Source organism: Tauraco erythrolophus, chromosome 7, assembly GCF_009769465.1.
Source record: "Tauraco erythrolophus isolate bTauEry1 chromosome 7, bTauEry1.pri, whole genome shotgun sequence".
Taxonomy (NCBI): domain Eukaryota; kingdom Metazoa; phylum Chordata; class Aves; order Musophagiformes; family Musophagidae; genus Tauraco; species Tauraco erythrolophus.
Genome location: NC_141471.1, coordinates 2,830,302 through 2,856,297, shown reverse-complemented (window position 1 = coordinate 2,856,297; position 25,996 = coordinate 2,830,302). Strand labels below are relative to the sequence as shown.

Here is a 25,996-nt window from a genome sequence, read left to right as displayed (position 1 = left end):
GAAATGCAACACCATCAAAATAAAGCATCATAAAATTAGGTAGCTCCACCAAAGTTTCATTTCAGGTCTGATCTCTAAAATGTGCCTGCTCCTACTGCTCTGTCAACAGAAACCCTTGCTTGGATCAGATGTGCCAGCTGAAGGAATTCTCCAGCCTGCACATTGGATCAGTTTCCCCAGGCAAAGCTAATCAAGAGTAAGGTCTCTTCTTTCAGCATAGCTACCATCAATTCACAGGGTCTTCCCAACTTTGTCATGTCAAAGAGAGGAGGAGAGAGGACATGGCTTTGTTGCTCTCCACAAAAGGAAGGAAACTATATTTTCAGGAGGAAGCATTTCCTCTTTTTCTTGCCTTTTTTTTTTTTTTTTTAATATGTTTTACTTCAATGCAAACAACTTAAGAAGTAAAAATCAAAATAAGATGTTTCAAGTTTGGTGAACGCTTGACTGCCCCTGCAATGCTTCATGTGCGTGTGCCTAGATGTTCCTTCACCGATGTTTTTGCTTACTAGAATGGAAATACTCTGCCAAAAATGTTCAGGGTGTCTATCTGCTTCCCCATCACAGCCAGCATACCCCCAGTCTACCTTCATGACTCTGTGGACTCAAGACCTAGGGAAGGAACTGAATGCTCGCTGACTCTCCCCTCCAAATACCCAGCAAAGAGAGAAAGGGAGAGATAAGTGGCCCCTATTTGCTAGAAGAGTTATTATCCCCATAGCAAGAATTGATAAACGCCCCTCAAAGAAACTAACGATTTTGGAAAATGGAGGTCAACACGTAGACGGAGCACCCGCAGCACTCTGTGCACGATGAAGGTGACTGCAACGTATGCAATTTATATGATGTTTTCTAAGCACCTCCTGATGGGGAGAACACACATGTCCCCATGTTGTACTCAGTTACCAGTTTACATTCACTGCAGCACGAAATGAGAATGGCACAGAGAAGACACCCCTGTGCCATGCTCTTTCCCCAGGACTCTTCTTCTCTCTGTTTCGACCTCTCCGTGACATTTCATAAGACTAGCATTCAGGCTGTCAGCTTTTGTGGCAGACATCAAACCTTCTGCTGTCTTTGGACAACAAACCTACCATGGTAGCACCTAAAACCACAGTGCCAACATGGGAGTACCTGCCTACTAGGGAAGACCCAACACCAATGCCAAATAAAAGTGAAGCTTACTGGTCACAGTGAACTGGGTAGAACTTCTGCTTTCATCAGCCAGGAAGGCAATCTCGCCAGCATCTTCCATCTTACACTCTCGGATGATCATGGTGTGCTGCTTGCCGGAGCATGTGATGGAGATTCGATCACTGGGTTTCACTTCTTCTTTATTTTTCAGCCATCGGACGTTCTGGCATTCATTTTCCAGCTCCACGCAGAAGATGGCTGTGTCATTTATGAAGACTGCAGTCTTTCGTGGAAGTTTTTTAATGATGTTCCCTTTAAATAATAAATTAATTTTGATCAGCAAACAGCAGATAATAAAGTCTCTGGCAACACTGGGCCATCCAGACTACAACAGGACCAGCCAACAGCTCTTGCTTAATCAAAACATTGTAGATGCTATTCATTCATCCCTGAATGAATTCCTAGGCTCTGAATTCTACAGAACAGATAATCCCAAGGACTCATTTTGGTCATTAAAGAGAGAAAAACAATCTCGTTTGGCTACAGTTGTTCATGTTTTTAGTCTAACAACAGAGTCTGCTGTCGAGAAACACAAGGTGCGTGGCCTTGCCAAGAATAGATTTGACAGTGATGTGACTTTCATGGACCACATGCACTGGGAATTCAAATTAAAACTTTGCTAAAGCAGGTCAGTCTTAAACCAGCCTTTGGGGATTTTGCCTCCATCAGATGAGCAGTAAGTTACATAAACAAGAGGGCAAACACACCAGTCACCTGAATTAATAGAAAATGCACTGAAAATCCCTGATTTCTTTTTCAAGTCAACCCAGAAATTCACATGCAATAAACTTCACTTAGTTATGGTCTTTCCAAGTGGCTAAACTGATTATGGCTTATTAAAATAACCTCAAAATTACAAGATGTGACTGTTCACAGGAAAGCTTGAACAAAGCATCAGGACACCACCCCTGTTGACAGTTGGCTCAAGCCCTGAAACAGCCCCTGCAAGGCAAAAGTGCCTTCATCCAGGCAAAGCACCTAGAGCTATTTAAGGAGAAGCAATATTGAACTCCTTCATGAAACAACAGATCAGGCACATGTTTCATCAGTGGGATTCAAGACCCTGATTCTCTGCTCATCCTCGCCGAAGCTTGGCAGCGTATCTGCTCCTTGTTGCCTTCAGCAGTGTCCCCATCCCTGCAGCCCTTTGCATCCTGTCAAGCTCTCGTGTTCTCCCAACCACATCCTGCTCTCTCGAATCTTCTCCCTCCAGGGTAGCCACAGGGTTCCCCTAGGAAGGCTTTGCCTCCTTTTCCTCCTGAGAGCTCCTCCTGGTTCAGTCACTCTGTTTTTTAATGGAACATGTCGTAGTACCACAGCACAAACAAGTATAACAAACACCAGTGGTCCTACTGGGGCCAAACACAGGCGGTTTGGCTGGTCTAGACCTAACAGAAGGTGCAACAAAAGGATGTCTATCTGAACTCTCCCATGTTTCTGGACTGTATTTCCCCTTCTGCCTCCAGCCATGTGGACTCTTATCTTTTTTCTAGTGATGCAAAAAGGAGTTTGCACAAGGATGCACAGCATCTAACTGTCTTGCACCAATTTATGTAGCGGAGAATTTCTTCTGGTTTCACTGGGACTAAAGTCAGGCTTCAAATGAGACAGGACAAGTGCAATCCTGTTGCTATTACAGGTTTTCAATTCATGCTACAGGAGACATCAATGGTACCAGCGTAAGCACCATCAAACCAAAATTATAGGTCCTGGAGTTGCATGGGTAGATACTTGTTCATCCAACAAGTATCTTGGAGTTCAGAACTCTTGGAGTTGAGAACCAATGGCCCCTTCTGCAGGCATGCCTATGTCTCTGATGTGCCTGTCTACTGGCTGTGAAACACCTACACCGTACCAGGCTCTACATCTCCATGCACTTTGGTCCTAAACCACTTGACTCAGAAGACTTAGATGTGAATCTATATCCATGTTTGGCCACTGTCTAATCAGCTTTCCAAACTCCAGAGAACAGCTCCGGATGTCAGAGATCTGGAGCGTGGATCTGGTTTCGAGTCTGAAACCATACGGGTGCTGACCACAGCCTGCACCACACATCGGACCATAAACCACAGCAGCTAAGCCAGTTTCCCAGTGCGGTCAGCACCACTCTCAGACAAGATTCACCGTTGGACACCAGACAAGACCTGTGTGAGACAGTGCCAGGGGACATGTCTGATGCTTGAGATCATGTTAAGGAAAGTCTACAATGCTAGACAACACTCAAGGACTTTGCCTTCTAGAAAGCCTCTTTGAGCACAGGGCCTCACCGGGTGACATATCTTGTGCAGCAACACAATCTGCCCCCGCTCTGTGACCCTGTGTCCCAGATACACCCTGGCAGAAGACCCAGGGACCCACTGACCCACCACACGTGGCTCTCCTCTCACACCATGGGTGAGTCTGCTGTTCTTCACTGCACTCATGCACGGGGTAGATGCCATTCACAAGGTCAAGTGTGGGCCCCCATGCATGAATCTCACACTCAGTAGGTGAGACTTGAGCAGATCTGAAATAGCAAGACTCTTTCTTACCTTGGACAGATAACTCTGCGATGGTCCTGCTCCCTTCTTTCATCTCACAGATGTAGACAGCATCATCATCTGTAGTGACGTTCTGGACAGTGAGACGGCGATACGTGCCCTCCTCTTCGATGTTGTATTTCTTGCTCTGCCTGAGTTTGGTTTCCTCCTTGAACCAAGCTGTCTCCGTACTAGGAACGGGCACTTCGCATTGGAAGGTGGCAGATTCCTTCTCCCTCACTTCAAGGTCCTTCAGTTTTTCCTTGAAAGGTATTGAAGGTTCTTAAGAGGATAAAAACGGAAAGGAGAAACAAGAGTTGGCAATGGTCTGGGGTAAGAGGTGTGCAAATAAATAAGTCAATAGAAAAAATATTAAATGTTAACACCCTTTATTAATGATATCGATTTGTCCTGAGCTGCTGTCCAAATCCATAAGCAAGCCCTACTGCAGCAGGTGTTCTGCTCTCCTGTAAAAAAGGTCTTAGATCCCAGCAGAAGTACTTTTCCGGGCTTAGAATCATAGAATCATTTAGGTTGGAAACGACCCTTAAGATAGTTGAGTCCAACCATGGACTCAGTTTGTTTCTACACTTATTTAAAACGAAGCAGTACCAGTCTGAACTGCAGCACCTGCCCCACAACACCACACAGAGGAGTTTGCTCTAATCCAAAGTAACGTGAACAAGGTGGTGAAGCATCAGGCTAACGAATTCTGCTCTTGTGGCCTACTTGTCCTCTAGCATGAAGATCTCTGTATTACACCCTGCCATTCAGTGATGCCAACAAGACAAAGGGCAGGGACCACCCAGCCTGACTCCATACATAGCAGAAGTCACTTCGCATCAGAGTAAAAGCCCTTAAAAGTAAGGATGCTACAGGTGGGTAAATAGGAAACAAGCTGGTCTTAGGGAAAGGGCACAGGGCAGCAGTTCTAGGCGAGCGTGAGCAGCTGAGCTGGTCAGCTGGTGCAGGAATTGATGTTTTAGGGATCTTTCAGCTCAGTGGAGGGATCCAAAAGGGCATAGAAAGATGAGAGGCAGCTGCACACACAAGGTCAGACGTGGTGGAAAGCACAGAAGTAACTCTGTGCTTTATAGGCTGCCCAGGGAGGTGGTTGAGTCCCCATCCCTGGATGTGTTTAAGAATAGGGTGGATGAGCTACTTAACGATACGGTTTAATGGGGATTAGGGACGGTTGGACTCGATGATCTCTAAGGTCTTTTCCAACCTAGAAATCTATGAATCTATGAACTCATGGAGGAGTTTTCTGGTCTCCCCACAAATCCCAAAGCCTCTGTAACAGCTTTTGTCAATGACAACAAAAGAACTAGAGAAAGAGCCCACGTCTCCCAACTGCCTCTGCTCTCCTCCAGCAGTGGGGCTGCAGTGCTCCGGCTTAGGGAGAAGCCAGAGTGTAGATCAAACGCGCAAAACAGCTGCACGGCAGTGAGAGAAGATATTTTGTGAACAGAACAATGTTTAATTCCAGTGACAGCTGCGCTGTGAAATCATCCTAATACCCCAGCACTAAACTGGAGAAAGAGGAGTTGGACTGAAGAGGACAGCCAATGGTCACAGCCACGGGACTGGTGCCGCAGTCATAGAATCATAGAACGGTTTGGGTTGGAAGGGACCTTAAGGATCACCTACTTCCAACCCCCCTGCCATGGCGGGGACACCTTCCACTAGATCAAGGTTGCTCAAAGCCTCATCCAACCTGGCCTTGAACACTTCCAGGGATGGCTCATCCACAGCTTCGCTGGGCAACCAGTCATGTCACAGTGTTGGATTAGCCCGTGCTGATGCATCACCACTCATGCTTCGCGAGAGATTACGTCTTGACATGTACCTTCATCTTCTAATAACTACTGCACCGGCTCCCAGCCTTTATTTGTGACTCTCCCTGACCACAAACAGACTCTCAGGTTGGTAACTTCATGTGATCGCTACCAGTCAGTAATGTCAAGTGCTAGTCCAAGAGTCAAACAGGAGCAGACTTGTCTTTGATTTGTAAGCCATGGTGGCACATCCCGTTCAGAGGCACAATGCTCTATAGGCTGGAGAAACACAAATCAAGGCCCTCAAACATCCCAGATCAAAGCTTTGATGTCCAGGAGCCTTCATTTTGTAAAATTCAGATCTGGTAGCTCAGGGTCTAACTGAGTCCCTCACCTGCCCGCTCCTACCCCACCATTAGGACAGGAGCTGCTATGGGAGCAGTGCTGTCTTTGATCAGGTTTGCCCTTTTCTGAACTCAAGCCCTAGAAACTCATGAATTCAGTTTTGCAGGTCTCTCATTCCACCTCTGCCACAGCCACAATTGCAGCTGTCACAAACACTTCCAATTATTTCCAGCTGAGCACAGCCTGGATGGAGATACCAGATCCTAAGGGCTTGACAGGACACCTGGAGGGAGTGATGCTGTCTACTACCTTGGTCATTATCCTGAGATTTAAACCTGAACAGGAACCCATACAATAACCTTTAGGGACAGGAAGATGACTTTAGCTCACCATGTTGACTTGACTGTTTCCTTAAAAAATGTTTTGCCTCAATGCATCTCAGTTGAAGGCAAGTCAAAGTCTTGTCTTGAAAAGTCTTCAGCTGTGGTTACACAGATCTGCTCTGCCCACGCTCCACATGGTTTTTTCTTTAACCAACAGGCAACTCAGAATCCTGCCCTGCAATCCTCTACATCACCTCTGGAAACATCCCATGTAGTCAAGGGGTTTGAAGACATTGTAATTCTCACGTCACGGGAAAAAGCAAGAGGATGAGATCAAGAAACCATTAACCAGAAGGATGCCAGGCTCCGGATACGGTGCTGCTGTGTGAGATAGGAGGGTGTCTGGATCCGACACTGAGAACACACAGACATGCCCAAGGGCCAGAAGGAAATACGAGCTGCACCTGGGAAGCACACCAGTGTATTCCCATACTGGGAGCAACTGGCCATATCATTAACCCCTCTCCCTTTACAGGCAGTAAGCAGTATCTAAGCTTAAAAAAACAACACACACACACACAAAAAAAAAGCTGCTCTAGGGAAAAGCTTTTAAATATACAAATGCAGAAGAGTTGGTTGATTCTTTTGCATGTGTTGCAGTAACAGCACTGTTTTTCCAGCCAGGGAAAGTAAGTGCAAGGCTATCTTCAACAGGTTGGGGTCACAGATATCCTCTGAAAACAACTTTGTGTTCGTCCTACTGACATGTGCGCACACTTCCCATCTCACTCTGAATGGGGCTTCAGAGAGCCAGCAGCTGATAAACCGAATCAAAGCCTGGGATTCACCCAGCCCACTGCTTTTTTTTTGCTTTGGAGATGTGAGAGAGGCTCTAAAACCCACCAGCCCCATCTTCCTGAATGTATCTCCACGGTCTTTACATCATGTAGCATGTACCTGGTCAGAGAAAGTGAGTTAATTTTGCTCAGGGGACTACAGAAGGACCACAGGTCTCTTTAGGATAGGCATCCCCAACAATCCATCTAACCATCTGAGAGATGCTCGGAGAGGTGGCCAGGAGGGAACAGTGTCCCAGCCGATCAACAGGCCACACAGATCCCAAGGAAAGATCCGTGAAAGGCGAGTGGCTCATGTTCCTTGTTAATAGGCTAATCACCACAGTCTGAGTACGCAACCATAAAATATTTACACGGAGAAGACTTATTCTGAGGAAGGAAGCACTAAACTTTACAGCTGCCTTTCAGTGTACTTTCCACTTAACTGGTTAAACGTGAAAACAAATAAATCCACTTATTCTCCTACTGGCCAGCGTGGTGAGTTGAGCGGAGACCCCCATTAATCTCCTTCACCCCACGTTGTCCTGCAGCCTGTCAGATTACAACCCTTCCATTGCAAACTCTCCAACACGGGCACCACCTCCCACCTGTTTGTACAGCACCCGGCACAAATCCGAAATATTCTGTGTTGTAACTGCTGCAGGCACATCGGGAAGAGCTGCTGCGGATAATTGTGTCGTATTCGGTCTGACGAGCTCCACAAATATTGGCTGTTCATTTCTAGATGCCTGTTTGTCATGCACTGCCCTTGACAGAGTGAGAAGCCCAGAAAGCCAACCGTGTCCTGGGCTGCATCCAAAGCAGCGTGGGCAGCAGGGCGAGGGAGGGGATTCTGCCCCTCTGCTCTGCTCTCAGGAGACCCCACCTGGAATGCTGCATTCAGCTCTGGAGTCTCCAACATCAGAAGGACATGGAGCTGCTGGAGCGAATCCAGAGGAGGGCCACAAAGATGATCCAAGGGCGGGAATACCTCTGCTCTGGAGACAGGCTGAGAGAGTTGGGGCTGTTCAGCCTGGAGAAGAGAAGGCTCCGGGGTGATCTTATTGCAGCCTTCCAGTACTTAAAGGGGCTACAGGAAAGCTGGAGAGGAACTTTTTACAAGGGCGTGTAGTGATAGGACAAGGGGCAATGGCTTTAAACTGAAAGAGGGCAGATTTAGGTTAGATTTAAGGAAGAAATTTTTCCCTCTGAGGGTGGTGAGGCACTGGAACAGGTTGCCCAGAGAAGTTGTGGCTGCCCCATCCCTGGCAGTGTTCAAGGCCAGGTTGGATGAGGCTTTGAGCAACCTGGTGTAGTGGAGGGTGTCCCTGCCCATGGCAGGGTGGTTGAAACTGGATGGTCTTTGAGGTCCCTTCCAACCCAAACCCTTCTATGATAGCAATTCTCAATGTAAGCTCGTGTTAAGCATAATTCTAATACAGAAGATAAAGCCATTTATCTATCAACTATTTTCCTTATTATCCAAAATGTTCATAATATCTGAAAATGTCCTTCTAAGATAAGCAAAATGTATGTTCAGTTGAGGTTACATGTGACATAATTCTCCCAGGGACCCTCTGCTTCAGATAAGAAGTGCCGCCAACTCCCATCTCTAGTTCCTACAAATACCAGAACTGATTAAAAATTATTCAACATTGAGCAAGAAAGGTGATTTCTGATCTTTTACAGCTTTTCACAGCAAAACAGTGATTTTGCTCAAAACACTCAATTATTTAGATCTCCTTCAAGAAAATCTAGGTGGCTTGTGTCAGAATGACTAGAGTAGAAATATGATCTGCTCTGGTGCTTTTTGAAGGCCATGGTTTGATGGTTTCCTGACCACATCCTTTCCTAAGGATGCTTTTCCAGCTGGGCTGTGTTTTCCACAAAATAAAGCACTTTCAGCTCTGCTCAAGTCACCAGAGCTCCACCTACACGTGAGTCCCAGACACCACAGAAGAGACAACTTAGATGCAGCTGACACAGGCTGCAGTGGGGGAGCGGAAGCAAGAGGCATGGGAACTGTCCATCTTGAAGCTGGAAGAGCAGTTCAAGTGCCCTGAGAGGTAATTTAAATTCATCTTTAGTATCAGCATGATTTTTACCCTTTTTTAAAAAAATTTTTTTTGACTGTACAATTTTTTTTCTATCACTCTGCTTTTAGCCAGAGCAGAAATACCCGTTAAGGAATATAATGAAGACAATAATATTTCTAAAGGAGGAGAAATAAGAGATCTACAAAGACCTGTCTGTTGGGAAAAACATGAGACAGACACAGCAAAACCCCGAGGGAGCACGGAGCAAGAGCAGCTCATGGAGTCAGCAGGAAACAGCAAGAGCTTAGATGAGATATGAATTTGGCTGCTTGTCTTGAGAACATATTTCTCCAGAGTGTCATAGGCTTTTTGTTTGGTCCATACCAACCAAACTAGCAATGAGATGATGTTATTTTTTAAAAGCAGGTCCTGCTAACACGTATTTTGCTAAGAATAGGTGCAGCCTGCAAAGAAGCCAATGTTTTCTTAACCTTCTCAAGGCATATCTGTCTGCTTGACCTGATCTTCTCGCTTGCCTGCATTTCCTCTTGCCTATCCCTGGCCTTCTCACGGGCTCTCCATTTATTATTCCAGAGGCAAGTTTTCCCTCTACCTAACAAAAATGATCCAGAGAGAGTAAGAATATGGAGAATCTTTCCACAGGGAGCTACAAGAAAGCTGGAGAGGGACGTTTTACAAGGGCACGTAGTGATAGGACAAGGAGCAATGGCTTTAAACTGAAAAAGGGGAGATTTCCATTAGATCCAAGGAAGAAATTCTTCCCTCTGAGGGTGGTGAGGCACTGGAACAGGTTGCCCAGAGAAGCTGTGGCTGCCCCATCCCTGGAAGTGTTCAAGGCCAGGTTGGATGAGGCTTTGGGCAACCTGGTGTAGTGGAGGGTGTCCCTGCCCATGGCAGGGGGGTTGGAACTAGATGACTTTTAAGGTCCTTTCTAACCCAAACCCTTCTATGATCCTATGATCTAAAGGCACATGGACAAGCTTCCACCACCTTGCACCTTTTGTCTCCCTCCTAGTTGCTATGCTTTCCAACTTTCCTTTCTACCTCCACATTTCTCAAGTTCTCTTTCAGATCTCAAAAGTGACTACAATGACAGCAGTCATCCAGAACCACTTCAGGTGAGAGACGAATAAAGTGGCCTCAGCACCAGCCTGTTTTTCCCATCTCTACCCCGTTTGGCTTGCAACCTTTAACCTTTTCATACAGTATCTGATTACTGTATTCAGGGGCTCAGATGAACATTGCTTGGCCCAGGTCCAAGGACAGAGACCTGTACACTCTTCATGCACTGTTCTCACTAACTTCACACATGGCCTCAGGACATCTCCAAAACCCTCCAAGACATCTGAGTCAATTATTCGTGTTCCTCCCATCCTCTCTGCTCTTTGGTTTGGCAAAAATCATAAACTCATAGAATCATTTGGGTTGGAAAATGCCCTTAAGATCATCGAGTCCAACCGTTAACCTAACACTGCCAAGGCCACCACTAAACCATGTCCACTAAGTGACACATCTACACGTCTTTTAAATACCGCCAGGGATGGTGACTCATCCGCTTCCCTGGGCAGCCTCTTCCAATGCCTGACAACCCTTTCGGTGAAGAAATTTTTCCTAATATCCAATCTAAACCTCCCCTAGTGTAAAGGTTTACTCTTGGGCAGTATATCCTAACTATTTCTGCATCTCACGTTTCAGTGTATATGGCTTGTGGTTTTATCCCTGCTCTAGCCACCAGCATCCAGCACGTTGCTGAATCAGAGTAATCAGCTCTTGGTTTTCCTTAATTGTGAGAGTGATACTCTGCCCCGTAGCTTCACTTTCGAGATTTACATCTGACTCACCATATCTCATTTAGGAACAGCTCAAAAATCTCTTTTATTCAGCTCAGTGATCTTTAGGGCGTGGGTTCAGCAAATGCTAACAAATGTGTTGTGCCTCTGGGTCTAGGATCTAGATTGGCAGAATATAGGAGCCAAGCTAGAGGACAAGTTTGACCCGTGCCCAGACCTATGCCCTGAGAGACTGCCAAAAGTCACTTTACAGACAGGATCCTGGGTTAGATAGTCTTTTTTTTATTATTACCTTTAAAAGACCTAGAAATATTCTCACTCGGATTCTTGCATTGAAATTATGTGAATCAAAATGCCAGAGTATATTTAAACTCAACAAAGTTTCTCTTTCCTGGTACCTATGTGTGTAGACACACACTGTAGCTGCAGTATCACAGGCTCTATAAACATGCTGTTACCTGCAGAAAGACCAACACAGCAGCCTGGTGCCTACCAAGGGTGGCTGCTTGGAGAATTTAGCTGCTTCTGCATGACTGAGCAAGAAGAAGGTTGTGTGGCAAGATGACCTGCCGCCCTAAACCCGATGGCAGATGGGCTAATGGCATCACCAATGGCATAAACAGCAGAATTAAAAGCTCCCTTCATTGCTGCATCATTCTGAGCTGTCTCTGGAGGCCTAAGAAGGACTTCTGCTGACACAGAGGAGAGTCATTATTCAGGGCCTAATTATAACCAACACATGTAGATTTTCCATGGCAGCCTTGGCCTGGTCAGAAAGCCCAGCATGGTATAGTATAACAAAGAAACAGACCATAAACATTTGCACTTAAACCCTCTGACTCACAGTTGTCTCTTGACAATGGACATTGACAAATAGCTTTTTCCCATGGTGCTTGCTCCCAGACCTGCTGCTTCGCATGCTTTCCCCATCTCCTTTGGAACAGGTTGCTCTCATTTGGAATAATCAAATAAGCATGGGCAGAGGGAAAGATATTTGTCTTTGCAAGACAGGTGTTGGGCAAGTGATGGAGCTTGAGCCATCATCAAAGCGAGCACCCACCCAAGAGCCAGGCTCGGTCTTCAGTTCTGAGTCCCGGCTCATGAGGTAATCACAGCTTTATGGAAGAGGACGAATGCCCTTCCCAACACCACTCAGCACCTCCAAGGGATGGCAACGAGTTGGACAAGTGCCAGCAGGTTCCACAGATCAGGCGTCACCGATGGACGCGGAGACTGAGTCACTGACGGGAAAGATGGTGAATGTGAAAGGAGAGGTCCAGAAAAGGAAAACCAGAAAACCAAATAAGAGCTGAGAGTCTTAAAGACGAGTATGAAACACAGATCATTCCTACTCATTTGAACTTCTAATCTATTTTGCTGCCAGTCAAAAAAACCTATTTTGCTACTCAAGAGGCAAAGCCTTTTACATCTGAGAGTTAATTTACAGGTGCTGCCTCGGTTGCCAACTGCCTGCTGTAACCTTGCCAAACGGGAGAGCAGCTTGAAAATTTAGAGCTTCCTTTGTGAAAATACATGTGTCACATTTTTTGTCACTGCTCTGAAGAGCTTGATCCGACCTCCACCAGCATTGAGGGACCTTCTGAAGGTGAGTCCATCACCCCCAGCCACAGTAAACAGAGGCACCCTGGACCTGGTAGAGTACTGGGAGCATACAAGGGCTATAGGGCTACCCAGCAACACAAGCTGGGAAAAGGCTGATGAGGCCTGGCAAGAAAAAGGCTGCTGGTGGGTCACTCTGTACAGAAGAACCAAGATGGACTGTGAATAGAGTTGGAGTAGGTCCCCCAAGACATCAAAGGCAGCCTGAAACACTCATCTTGCAGGGAGGAGTTTCCTCTGCTTCCACTTAAATGGCATGTGTCTGCCAGTCTGACTAAACCTACAGTGAAGATAAAGAAGGGTAAGATGGGACTTTAGCAGGCCCTGATGCAGAGGATGGTAATGGATCTCTTAGATTACCATAAAACCAGGACAGATGGGATCTTTAGTGATCTGGTTTATCCCAGCTGCCCCACAACCAGCCAGTTCTACATCATCCATCCCTGACTGAGACCTGTTTGTTGCCCTTCCTAAAACCCCGCAGTGATTGGACTCTCTCCTCAAGTCATCCATTCCAGTGCTCAACCCCCTTTACAGCTGGAGGGCTTTCATTCATGTCTAACCCACACTCCTCTGCAGCAGTTTGGTGGCAGAAGTTTTGTTCACTCTCCCACAGCAATTTGGAAGTGCATTGCCTGTCTCCTTACAGGCGTGCCCACCCCGGTGAGAAACATAAGCACCCACCTTTGACGGTGACGAGCACGGAGCTGTACGTCTGGCCTGCCAGGTTGGAGGCCGTGCAGGTGTACAGCCCGTTGTCTACCTGCTTGCAGAAGAGGATCTTCAGCACAAAGTTCTCCTGATCGTCCTCATAGATGACATGCCGCCGCCCTTCCAAAATGACCTCGTTGTCCTTCTTCCACACAATCTCCGGCTTGGGCTCGCCCGTCACGTAGCAGCTCAGCTTGGCGTGCTTTCCCTCCGTCACGCTGCACGTGCGTGTCAGCGTCCCAAAAGTTGCGTTGCGAGCCCCTTTGGTGGTAAGTCCAGCCGCTCTCTCGTAATCCCGAGAGAGGCTGTAGCCGATGCCGGACAACCCTTCTGCTGTGGAGTAAGACTGGGCAGATGTTGAATCAAGAGTCCCATGGGAGATGTCCATCTTCCTGATCTCCTCCCGCCTCTTTTGCAAGTGAGACAACAAGGACACCGTCTTGCCGCAGCTGGTATCAAAGTGGCTGCTGCTGCCCGGGTTGGAAGAGCCCTGCGTTTCCACCACCAGCGCGGCCGAAGCGCTGGCAGAGCCAATGGGATTCTCTGCCCGGCAGGTGTAGGTGCCACTGTCCCCCAGCCTGGCACACTGGATAGTGAGAGCGTTTGACTCCCCGGCAGACTCAATCTGGAAGCGGCCGGCATCAGCCCGGTTCCGCAGGTGTCTCCCATCCTTCTCCCAGTTCACCGAGAGGGGAGGGCTGCCCTGAACTTTGCATTTGAACATGGCATCTTCCCCCAAAGTTACTTTAATGGAGGAGGGTTTCTGGATGAAGTACGGGGCTGACTCCGTTACTGTGGTCTCCTCTCCAACTTTGATGCTGACAGCTGCAAAGGCTTCCCCGATGGTGTTCTTGGCCCGGCAGATGTATTGGCCACTGTCCTCCAGGCTCAGATCGTAGATTGTTAGTCTATAGAGATCCCCATCTTCTGTGGTTTTAAACCTTCCCCCAGACTGAACTGGAAGTTTATCTTTTTCCCAGCTTACAACTGGGATGGGGTTTCCAATGATCTGGCAGCTCAAGGTGGCATCCTTCCCCACAGACACCATGAATGCCTTAGGCCGGGTCAAGAACCGTGGGACTCCGCTGAACGAGCTGTAATCCATCTTGGTTTCCTAAAGGGTGAGGAAAAAAAAAACACAAACATGTCAAGAGAGAGCAAATGAGATGGTGCAGGCAAAGAATCGCTGCACTTCCGTGGTATCAAGATGTTTGTCACCCAGAACAGTCTAGTTGGGGCACGTTTTCATTGTCCTTCTCATTATGGGTGAGAAGGTCTTGCAGATATCTTAGATTTGAGCTCAGCAATGTGAAACTGCTGCCAGAGAAGGTAGCTCACCTCCCCAGAGGAGTCACTGGGTAAGACACGAGTCTTTGGGTCAGTTCATAGAGAACGAACATGATGGTCCCTTGCAGCTTTGGCACTGGGAAAGTGATCTGCACTAATGCTACATAACATATGGGCTGGTTCTGCAGCCACAGAGAAACAAATGGACAGCAAATTCTGAGAGATGTGTCTGCCCATCAAGCCACCTTCTCTCTCATGCTCATCTCTTCTTCCTTTTCATCTCTTTTTCTGTCTGTGCTTTTTTCAATTTTTCTTTCTCCTTGCCTTTTTTCCTTTTCTTTCTTTTTTTTTTTTTAAATTCTGTTTATACAACGTGCTCCATCTCTCCCGTTGCCGTCTGGTCATTACCCACCCCTCAGCCTTGCTCTCTGAATCATGTTCATACAGACCTTACAGTAAACCCCTTTCCTGCCAGAGCCAGACTTTGGGAGGACACACAGATATGTCTGACATACTATTGATGATATTTCTCTTTATTCCCAGCTTCCATTCAACACAATCACCAAGATACAGCTACTTTGGCGGCGATGGTAGCCAGTGGGTATCTATGGCTTATCTACAGCATCATCCAGATGTGGCAGGGCCAGACACAGCTGCAGCAGGGATGAGCGTTTGTGCACACGTATGGCTGGCTGGGTGCACACGCATCACGTTCACAGGAGCGCAAAGCTGTGAGAAGGAACCGCCGTGGGAACGCACCCAGCAATCCAGACAGTGCCAGCCTTCTCCAAAAAAGCCCCACGTGGCTTAGGGTTTGCAGGAAAGATGTCTCACCACCCGCTTATTCTCAGCTGCTCTCGGAGGGAGCTGTGCACCAGCCTGCAGCTGTTTGATGACGGGGACTGGTTGAGGCTTAGGCAGAGTTCAAAACTAAAGCTCGTGGCAATTCTGGTGCCTTTGTGTCTCGAGAAAGTCAAAAGCAATCAGTGGCACTAATCTTTACAGCTATATTTACTCATACACAAAGTTTACCCGTCCCTGTGCAGCTGGAGAGCAACGCAACAGAGATCATAGAATCATGGAATGGTTTGGGTTGGAAGGGACCTTAAAGATCATCTAGTTCCAACCCCCCTGCCATGGGCAGGGACACCTTCCACTACACCAGGTTGCCCAAAGCCTCATCCAGCCTGGCCTTGAACACTTTCAGGGATGGGGCAGCCACAGCTTCTCTGGGCAACCTGTTCCAGTGCCTCACCACCCTCAGAGGGACGAATTTCTTCCTTATATCCAATCTAAATCTCCCCTCTTTTGGTTTAAAGCCATTGCACCTTGTCCTATCACTACACGCCCTTGTAAAAAGCCCCTCTCCAGCTTTCCTGCAGGCCCCTTTTAGGCACTGGAAAGCTGCAATAAGATCACCCCGGAGCCTTCTCTTCTCCAGGCTGAACAGCCCCAACTCTCTCAGATCACCACCTTCAGGGTCCTCCCCAAGGTCCATGTAAACACACAAACTTTTCTTGCTTCTTCACTGCTCCTTACATGGACTCCTGGATGTCCTTTCCCTTCTGCTAGAGCGAGTCTACTCCTAATCCTCCAGGAAGCCCTTTTCCGTGCATTGGCTAGCATTTACTTTGATAAGTATAGAACAACTAAAAGCCTGGTCTCAAGCCCATTAGCACCAGTAACCGTGCACCAGCTGACACTCCCCGGGAGCAGGATTAGACCTGATGATAGTGCTCTGTAAGGAGAGCAAGCATCCCAGCTCCAAGCCTCTCTGGAAGTCCTACTCAGAAGACTCAAGTGCACCATTTCTCTCCAAGCTACTATATCTCTTTGGCCTCATGGTGCCAGACAGTCCTGTCTTAGCAAGTTCAAAGAGGTTCTCACCAAGCTATATCAAGGGCCCCTATTCGGGGGTGATTGCAGCGCTGCTCTCACATCTGGGCTTTTTCACCTTCAAAGTGCCACAGAAAGCAAAACGACCAGGGTGCTGCGTGTTCAAAGTAACTCAGAAAGGAAATAATAACCAGTCACCGCGACAGAAATATCCTTCTTAATCCTACAGCAGTTTGGCTTCCCCGCTGGCCACAAATCCACCCACTCTCTCACCCAATGGCAGATGCTCTCACAATCTCCCCCCGTGCCCTGCACCTCCAGCAGAAATCAGCAGGAGCAGGCCAAAAACCTGCTTTCATTTCTTGAGTCACCATCTGAGCAGAGGTTTCAATATTTTTTCCATCCTCCTCCTCCAGCTCCTGTTGCGGTACATTGACGTTGACGTGCAAATCGCTGATGGCACCAGGGAGGGGGGGGTTGGATTGACCTGCTGCATGACCTTGGGGAAATTGCTGATTTTCCCTGCCTCTTGGCTCTCCTCCCGTTTCTTCTTCATATCAGGACAGGGACGGTCTCACAAATTATTATGCACACAGTGTACCTGTGACAATGTATGTGCTGGAGTCTAGGACAAATCGTAAATGAAAATTAATAACAGATTACAATTTTTCATTCTGTTTACTCTGCTGGAGATTGAAAGACACAAACTGATGTTAAAACCAAATACTGGGGAAGTGGTGGCACAAAAGTACAAAATAGTATTCATCGTAATCATTATTAGCATTGAAGACGGTATGACTGAGCTAATCTTCAAAATCCATTTGGGCCACAGATCACAGAATCATAGAATGGTTAGGGTTGGAAGGGACCTCAAAGATCATCCAGTTCCAACCCCCCTGCCATGGGCAGGGACACCCTCCACTACACCAGGTTGCCCAAAGCCTCATCCAACCTGGCCCTGAACACTTCCATCTAAGGCAGAAAAGAAATAATAGCCGTCTTTCTATACTTAACAGGAAAAATATCCCACTTCCGAGCCTGTCCTGTCTCTCCCTCTCCAAAGCACATACAAAACTCATAATAAATCATCAAAGACCTTTCCCTTTAGAGAAAATTGATATGTTCCAAAGCAATTCACTTTTGGTTGGTGTTTCTTTCTGGTATCAAGCGAATTTCACTATTCCACCAAAAACCTTTATAAATTAAAGAAAATGCTTTCAAAGTTTAAACCTGAAAAAAGCCAGTAATGGGGAAAAATCGTTCTTAATAAATACTAAGAAAGCAGAGAACGGTTGACTTGCAGTCAGTAGTGCTAAGACCAACTGACCTTTTTCAGCGTGGTCGCCTTCACTACTAGTTGCAATGAATATACCAAACTATTTTTCCCTTGGTCTCAAACTGGTCTAGAAACCTGTGAACAGGTTTCTAGTTTGCAGTTCTTTAGTCCCTTTTACTGCCTTCAACTTCTGTCCTCACTTGAGCTTTAAAATGTGTTTTCCATAAACACTTGCAAAGCTGCAAGCAGAGGAGCTGCATGAATGGTTAGAAGACAACAGATACGAGCCTTGGGCTTGAGCCAAAGTACATTGAAGTCAGTGGAAATTTCCACTGAAGTCAATTGATTGACAATCAGAGTCTTCTGCTAATTTGGGGAAGGACCATTTCAATGTTCAGAGGGGGATGCTGGGATTCAAGTTCATCTCTGGAGAATCCAGCAGTAACATCCACTACGGTAACTAAGAATTAACAATCAAAACACAGACCCAGAGCTCACATCCTAACCTTTCCCAGCCATTAGCTTGAATTTCAGGCTGCACTGTGTCATCCAAGCACTTGGATCCATCTTCAGAAGACATTGCCATGTCTTGTCCTTCCCAGCTCCCCAGTTGTTTCTGACAGATGTGTCACTCTGACTCATTTCCAGCTTCAAAAAGAGCAAAAACCAAAGTTGCTTCACTTCTCCTTCAAAGTGGGCTCTGCATAACATGGAGAAGTGCCTGAAGCACAGAGATGGCTACAATCACAAGAGATGCCAGGTTGGGAGCCAGCCAGAGACCTTTCCTCAAACCACCTGGATGCAGTTTTCCTTGCCAAGTCTCCAGGAGACATATCCACTCCTGGAACAAAGCTCTGCTCCGTGGGAGCGTGGTGGGCGCTCTCAAAGCCTGGCTCTTACAAGAGGAAGAACAGGAATGCTGCTCACTTCCTTAAAGCTCTTGTGCCTCCTCCTCCTCTTCTGCCCTCCTGTGCTAAACAGTGCCCAAACAAGCCACAGCTGCTCACTGGTATCTCTGATAGACAAGAAGAGTCAAAACACATGGAAGCTGCTGCATCAGGTGCCTATTGCCCTTGTCCCTGAACCAGACTGGTGCAGCAAAGCCATCGCAGATACTTATTTCCAGTGGCCATAGCCTCAACATCCAGTCTCTCTCTGCCATTGCTCCCAAACCTCACCCAGTGTTTGTAACTCACTTCTCTCCATCAGGTACAAGCCACTGTGTCCACAGACCTCCTAGTTCAAGGTGAAGACCCCAAGTCTTCACCAACTGTGAGCTGTAACCAACAACACACCTCACTCTCTACCAGCTTTCACCACGTACCCTGAAGCTCAATGCTTCTTACACCGTTACAAATGGCCAGGATGCCAGAAGAAAATCCATGGATCAGTGAAAACAGTGGGTGCTCATCAGTATGATTTTAATTTCTGAAATGGCAGGAAGGAGAAACGGGGTTTATTCCTTGGTCTGACACTGGCTTACTTCTATAACCATGAGAAAGCCGCTCAAACTCTTATATTTTCAGTCTCTGTCTGAAAAAGGGGGTAAAAATCTCTCCTTACGGGTGTTGAGAGCATGAAATCCTGTAACAGGCATGAAATCCTAAACGTGCAGTGAGGATGAAGCTGCAGTAAGTATCTAACTCACACCCAGACAGATCAAACCGTTTAGATGGGCTGCACTAGATAAACCACGGTGTGTAAGTTTAAATGGGATAAAATGCATCACATTAGACTGGGCTGAGAAATAGATTAAGGATTTTGAGGGAGGGGATAGTCTGGTGGACGTACTAAAAGGAGAAGATTTAATATTTCTACAGTGTAACTTGTTAATATATTTAGCAAGCAATTACACTGATTCAGATTCTTTCTATGTGCATTCAAACATAAAAAAAAAAAAAAAAAAATAGTAACTCTGCAAGTGCCAGGACAGCTCCCTGGGAAATGATAGGACCGACAACAAAGCATGAATAAACCCAGTCAATGCAGATGCCCTTTCCAATTAATCTCAGACATTTACCAGTGTCATATTTCTCCTTGTAACCCCTCTGTGATTAATCATTTGCAGCAGAGATCACATTCCCATCTGGGTATTTCTGGGCATGCCGAAGGCAAAGCAGCGGCACTTGTAATTTTACTTTCGTCTTTATTCTTTCAAATTTTCACTGGTTTGTGTTTGGGGGAAAGAGGCACAAAGCACAGACCAGTCAGATAATGCAAACAAATCAAATCACTGTTCAGGAACCAACACGTGGTCATTCAGCCAGTCAAGGCCTCCCACCCGCTCCTTTCCTCATCGCTTTCCATCTCTGTCCTACACCTGCTTTCCTATGGACAAGTGAGCAAGCTCCTGGGGTGGGAACGACCTTGGACTACTCCAGTTCCTGCTGGAGTCGTCTGAGGTAGTGGTCATCAGGAGATGGAGTATCCTGATGGTCATGCCATCACTCTCTTGACCTCCTGTGATTCACTGGTTGATGGGTTGGTTTCAGGTTGCTTCGGGTAGAGGTCCCACACCATGGCACACAGCCCCCCCGAGCAGTCCGCAGCCTGAGACGATGCTCTCTGGTGTGAGAGAGGACAGGGGTGGCAGGTTACCCTCTGCCCAAGCCTTTCAATTCACTTCAACTTGATGGTTAGAAAGGGAATCCTGTCCACCCTGACCTTGAGAAAAGACACCATTCAATCCGTCTCATAAAACATTCCCAAGACAAACACGGGCACAATCAGAAACCTGAGGATGTCAAGTAGATGTGAGGGCAGACACCTCAACTTAAGAGGACACTGAAGTTTGAATCCAGATCAGGAACACAGAGGTTGTCTCTGACACCACGTTAAGACTTGTCATGTGCCTGCTTGATCATTTTCTCAAGTATCTTCTACTCTTTTTTTTTTTTTTGCCCAAGCAGAAAACTGTTGATCTGGGGTCTCTTTCTTGCTATTAGAGTTCATATTTCCTGGTCTTTCTCCACAATGCAAACTGCTAAGCCTCGCACTCCGTCCTCTCCTGATGGAAAAGGTAAGATTCACAGTGAACTTCCTATCTCTGACTCCCCAGCTTTCAAAGAACATCACTGAAACAGAAGCTCTAGATAAAAGCCAAGGCAGCGCTGCTATTACTGTAGTTTACATGACATATTGACATGTGTTGTTCCATCTGAAAACATCAGGAAAAGGCATCTGTGTGTGGGGAAGGAAGTTGATGGGTCATAAAACAGGAAGCATGGATTTCCTTTGATGTTTAGAGTCCTGCTGAGGGAAAATAGCAGTAACCCAGCTGCCCTATTATTTCTAACAACCTCCCAGGGAATGGACAACTTTGAAATCGCACAGGTATTCAGTGTCAGCTGCCAGCTTAGTGACATCAGATGGGCACGGACGGTCACCTACAAGCCATTACACCAGACAGGGTGCTTTAGGGGTGAAATGCACACCAGCACACCCTGTGCTACACGTACATTACGTCTCCAGATCAGGTGTAAGTAGAGATTTGCGCTGATGTGCTGATCTGAGATGGCAGAGTTTATCTGACGCCCATTTCATCAGAGCAGGAACGGTGCCTGTCACTAAGGAGCTGGACTCGGGGCTTAGCTTGGGCTACTCTGAATTCCACTTCAGTGAGGGACAACAGATTTTGGCATGTTCAAAGGTCATTTGATGAGCAGATGGTAGAGCTTTCCGTCGTGGTTTGGAGGATTGGTCTCCTTGCGCTGCAGGAGATGTCAGACGCAGAGGAAGCCGTGTACCTGCAATGAACTAAGCCTATTGCAATAAGCTTCTAACTCAAACCAGAGTAAGGCTAGTTTGTGTTCCCTGCCATCTATTGCCTCCATAGTAAGCCAAAGCCCACAGGAGATGTGAAGAGAAATTTCACACCTGGTCAGTGACTAACATGGTGTCCTCATGCAGCCCTCAGCAAAAAGATGGGTAAGCTGAAGGCAGGACAGTCTTACATTTCTGACCTTCAGGATAGGGTTAAATACGCACCAGCTGTCTAGGAAAGGACCTGCATCACCTCATGCTTCTGGTATTAATCCTTTATCAATAACCTGAATATTTCCAGTGACTGGCAGAAAATTCCACCAAGAAACCAGAACATGCATGGTTTGTGTACCCTACCGAGCAAGGCAGTCAGATCACCTTCCAGTCACGTAAGTCAGCATAAACTTCATGTAAACCATGGGAGAATGAAGCCACTTAGATCATTTATATGGTTAAAGCACATATATATATATACATATAAGCCTTCCAGTACTTAAAGGGGCTACAAGAAAGCTGAAGAGGGACATTTGAAAGGGCGTGAAGTGACAGTACAAGGGGTAATTGATTTAAACTAAAAGAGGGGAGATGTAGACTGGATAAAAGGAAGAAATTCTTCACTCTGAGGGTGGTGAAACACTGTAACAGGTTGCCCAGAGAAGTTGTGGATGCCCCATCCCTGGAAGTGTTCAAGGCCAGGTTGGATGAGGCTCTGAGCAACCTGGTGTAGTGGAGGGTGTCCCTGCCCATGGCAGGGGGGTTGGAACTGGATGATCTTTAAGGTCCCTTTCCAACCTGAACCATTCTGTGACTCCATGATATTAACTTTCCTCTTTGATACAGAGACAGACCTATTGCTTATAAAACTCATCCCTCTTTTAACCATATGGCTAGCAATTACTTTCCATCAATACACGTACAACTCAAGAAGCTCCATGCAAGGAAGGAACTTCTTCTTACCTGGTCTTTGCTGCAGCAAAGGGGCTTCACTTCGGATTCCCCCCTCAATGGAGCTCCAAAACAACACCAGAAACTTCCAAAGGACTAAAACTACTCAGATCAGCCCCTCTGATAATCAAGACTCCACGACTGCATCTTTTCCTTTTATTTTCCTAAGCCTAAAGGCACCCAGGATGCTCTGACAATATGTGAGAAAAAGCTACACTATAGAGGAGGTCTTGGGTGTACAGCAGGGGGTGAGAGGGCAGGAGAAAACAAAGATTCTGGGTTTGCCACCCTGGGGACAGAAAAGGAGCCATGTAAATTCTAGCAATTTCATCACAAATTTCACCCAAAAGGATTTGGCTAAACACCCAGCCCCGGGGGAGATGCGGCTGTGACAAAATCCCAGCTGTAGGTGCACCCATGTCTGCTCGGATGGCAGGCAGCTTGAGCCAGGTGAGCTTTAAAGGGTCAGAGAAACAGTGGATTCGCACTGGTTTATTCTACTTTACTGGTCTCATGGTTTAGAAGGGCAGACTTTGACACGCTTGAAGTTGGCAGCACTACGTTACAGCTGCACTAATCCTTCCTCTCCGCACGCACACGTGCATGGACGCAGGTGCCGTTCTCTCCCTCGCACCAATAAAACCAGCACCGAACCAAATCACCCCAACTCCTAAATCCTTTGCACTAACAGAAGAACGAACTCGCTTATACCAAGCTGGAAACGCTGCCTCTGGTTTTAGCACGTGTGATTCCCTACGCGAGGGAGTCGCAGGATCACAGCTCCCACGGGGACCGAGAATTCCCTCGGTGACACTCGGCAGCGAGGCTCCGACCTAAGCCCTTGTATTTTCACAAGTGGACATCACTGTCGGTACAGCCACCCCACCCCATTGAGCTGGAGGGCTGAAAATAGCCTCAGCTGTCGGGCTCTGTCTCTCACCGTTTGCAGAAACGCAAGGAGGGTGGGGGGTTGCACTGGGAACCAGTATTGACGCCGGAGAGACGCTCAGAGGAGAAAAAAAGCCCTTTCTGAAGAGAAGAGCAGCACTGAGACTATGCTTTATGGAAATAAAACTTTTAAAAGCAATCTGTGCTGCCACCTCGCCACAGGAACCATGTTTTTTCCAGGCTCTCCATGCACACTGCTATCTCCAGTTTGGGGACAAAAATGTATCAAGTAGAATCAACAGCTTTAAACCTGATTTTTCCACTCTTTTCTCCTCTCAAGGTTGATCTTTGCTCTTACCATAACACGGCCAGAAGTAATTAAGCAAAGTAACCTACATTTGGCTCAGACCAGAAGGACAGATTTAATACCTGTACCTTCAGCTCCGTCTTCAAATACGTTTCATAAAGGAAAACATACTCCAGCACGACACAGGAATAACCTCACCCCTCCCTCAGCTACGAGCAACATTCTCCACTTTCTGCTGGTCACCAACATCCCCAAGTCCACTTCTCTTTAGCTGAAGGTTTAGGTCTTACCTGGAGTCTTGTCAGAGTCCAAGGAGGAAAAAAGCTCTGGGCAGGGTAAGAAAAAGCTGATTCCTATTGAGATGATGGGAGAGGGAAGAGGGAAAAGGGGAATAGAGGACATGGGGAGACCATGTTGGTTTTGGTTCCCCCCTCCCTTTCCCCTCCAGAAAAATAAAACAGAAACCCCAGCGATGGCAGGGACGTGCAGTAGAAGGTCCCCCCAAGTCCCCCGGCAGTGGCTTCGCTGCTCGGGGTTAGGTTGTGCCACCACCCCTCCCTCCCCACCCCTCCTCTGGGTTGTCCTCCTCCAGTCAAATTGCTGACGTGCTTTGCTTTGCCCCTGCAGCCCAGCTCCAAAATAGCTCTGGGTGTCATTTACCGGGGAGATTAAGTTTCTTGCAGGAGAGAGGCGAAAGGGCATCGGTTTAGGAATTCGCTGGGACTGCCCAGCAATGGAGAGGGATGGGGGAACAAAAACCATCAGAGGCATGTGTGTTTGGTGGTGTGGGGGACGGGGTGGGTCAGAACTGCTCCTCAAAGGTCCATCCCAAAGCCAAGTGACAACCATGACGTGGGGACTCAGGAGCAGGCAGCTGCCAGCTTATCAGCGTTGCGCACTCGAGAGGAATTCTTCTCCGAAGGCATCAGATCAATAGTAGGTTTATTTATAGCCTCCCAGGCAAGAGTTGATACAATGGAGCATAAACAGCAGGTTGATAAACCGAAATATCTCTCTTCCTTTTGTAACCTAAGTGTTATTTCTCCCTTTTTGCCACATGAATCTGAAGCATCTGCAAAACGGCATGAGTTGCACCTGCATCGCATCTCAGAGGCTCAAGGTCATATTTTCTATATTTACCAGTAAAATTGCTATTTTTCTAACAATTTCCCGAACACAGAGTTCACAACAACTCTTATTAGCAATCGAAGTATTTAGAATTTAAAATCCATTTCTTTTAATGATAGAGGAGCTAGGACAGAGCCCAGTGGGCTGCCCCACAACCACTTCATCTCTGCACAGCTATCAGGAGTGGTGCTTATTTTCGGCAGTAAACAAAGCAGATAACATGCTGCAGAGCCCCAGGGCATGGATCAGCTAAAGACACAACAATATGTTGCGTTTACTCATTTTTCAGGGCACAAAAACCCCAGCAGGGGAGAAAAAGGGAATTTTATTCAGGATTTTGAAAGCAGGAGTTGGAAAGAGTCAGAGGGACCAAAGACAGGGAATCGCAGTAGCTGCAGTGACCTGTTGTCGGGGCAGAGGAATGGCTCTTTCTGCCTTGCACACAGCAGGAATCGCAACTCTTGATGCCTCCAAGTCTTGCATTGGGTTTGCAGGGCACTTGGCTACCGAAAAACAAAACGTGGAAGAGATCCAGGGTGACCTGAGTGCTAGTAGGATCTCCTTGAAAGCAGAGATCACGGAAAAGGTGACAAGGATGAAAAGTGGTGAGAACAGGAGGATTCCATTAACTTAATGCAACAGGATCATCAAGGACACTGGCCAGCAGGAGACACTGAAGCTGTCCTAGGGCTGGTTTCTCTACAGGGAAGAATCTAGGCAGTGGTTTGGTGTAGAAGCAGATCATGTTTCATCCCATGCAGTGACCTGCTGGGAGCAGGCTTGTCACCTGCTGGAAAATTGACCCAGGGATGGAAGAGAAAAAGCCACAGCAAGTGTAAGATGGACCATCATCTTCCAAAGGGGCAAGAGATAAGGTAGTGTCGACTAGTGACTCTCCAATGATGGAAGGATCTGCCTCTCAAATCTAACCATAAGCAATATGCTGCCCACCAGTGACCAAATCTGAGACACTGCACAAAGGTGGCACGCCGCTGCCTCCTGCTCCACACTCTTTTTGAGTCAGAATAGTCAGAATTTACCCAGTGGGGCAAAACCGACCATGAAGTTATAGGATTGAGGGGAACAAAGGTACCTAGATCTCAGTTGACATCTGAACTGTCTGTGCATTGGCCAAGTAACTTCATCTGATGTTTGGAGACAGCTTTGTGAAACCCATCTCCCCTTTTATGAAGATGTTGGCCATTCTGCTCGGTTCCTCCCTCTGTTTTGAAGACGGTTTTAAGTTTTAGCTGCAGGTGGAGCAGCAGATACCTACCAACAAATTTACAGCAACCTCCCAATGACACAGAAGGGTTGCCCAAGCTTCATTAGCAACAAAACTCAGCACACCTTGGAATCAATACAATTTCACTTCTGAATAAGATACTTTGTAC

General features: G+C 47.0%; 1 protein-coding gene across 1 annotated transcript in view; it reads right to left on the bottom strand.

The window, feature by feature from the left end:
• Nucleotides 1–14,278, bottom strand: part of OBSCN (obscurin, cytoskeletal calmodulin and titin-interacting RhoGEF) — a 193,300-nt gene extending 179,022 nt beyond the window's left edge. The window contains exons 1-3 of the mRNA XM_086614829.1: nucleotides 13,147–14,278; nucleotides 3,726–3,995; nucleotides 1,186–1,446 (exon numbers count right to left, since the gene is read on the bottom strand). Of these exons, the coding sequence (XP_086470955.1) occupies nucleotides 1,186–1,446; nucleotides 3,726–3,995; nucleotides 13,147–14,278 (1,663 nt within the window). The remainder of the gene's footprint in view (nucleotides 1–1,185; nucleotides 1,447–3,725; nucleotides 3,996–13,146) is intronic.
• Nucleotides 14,279–25,996: the final 11,718 nt, after the last annotated feature.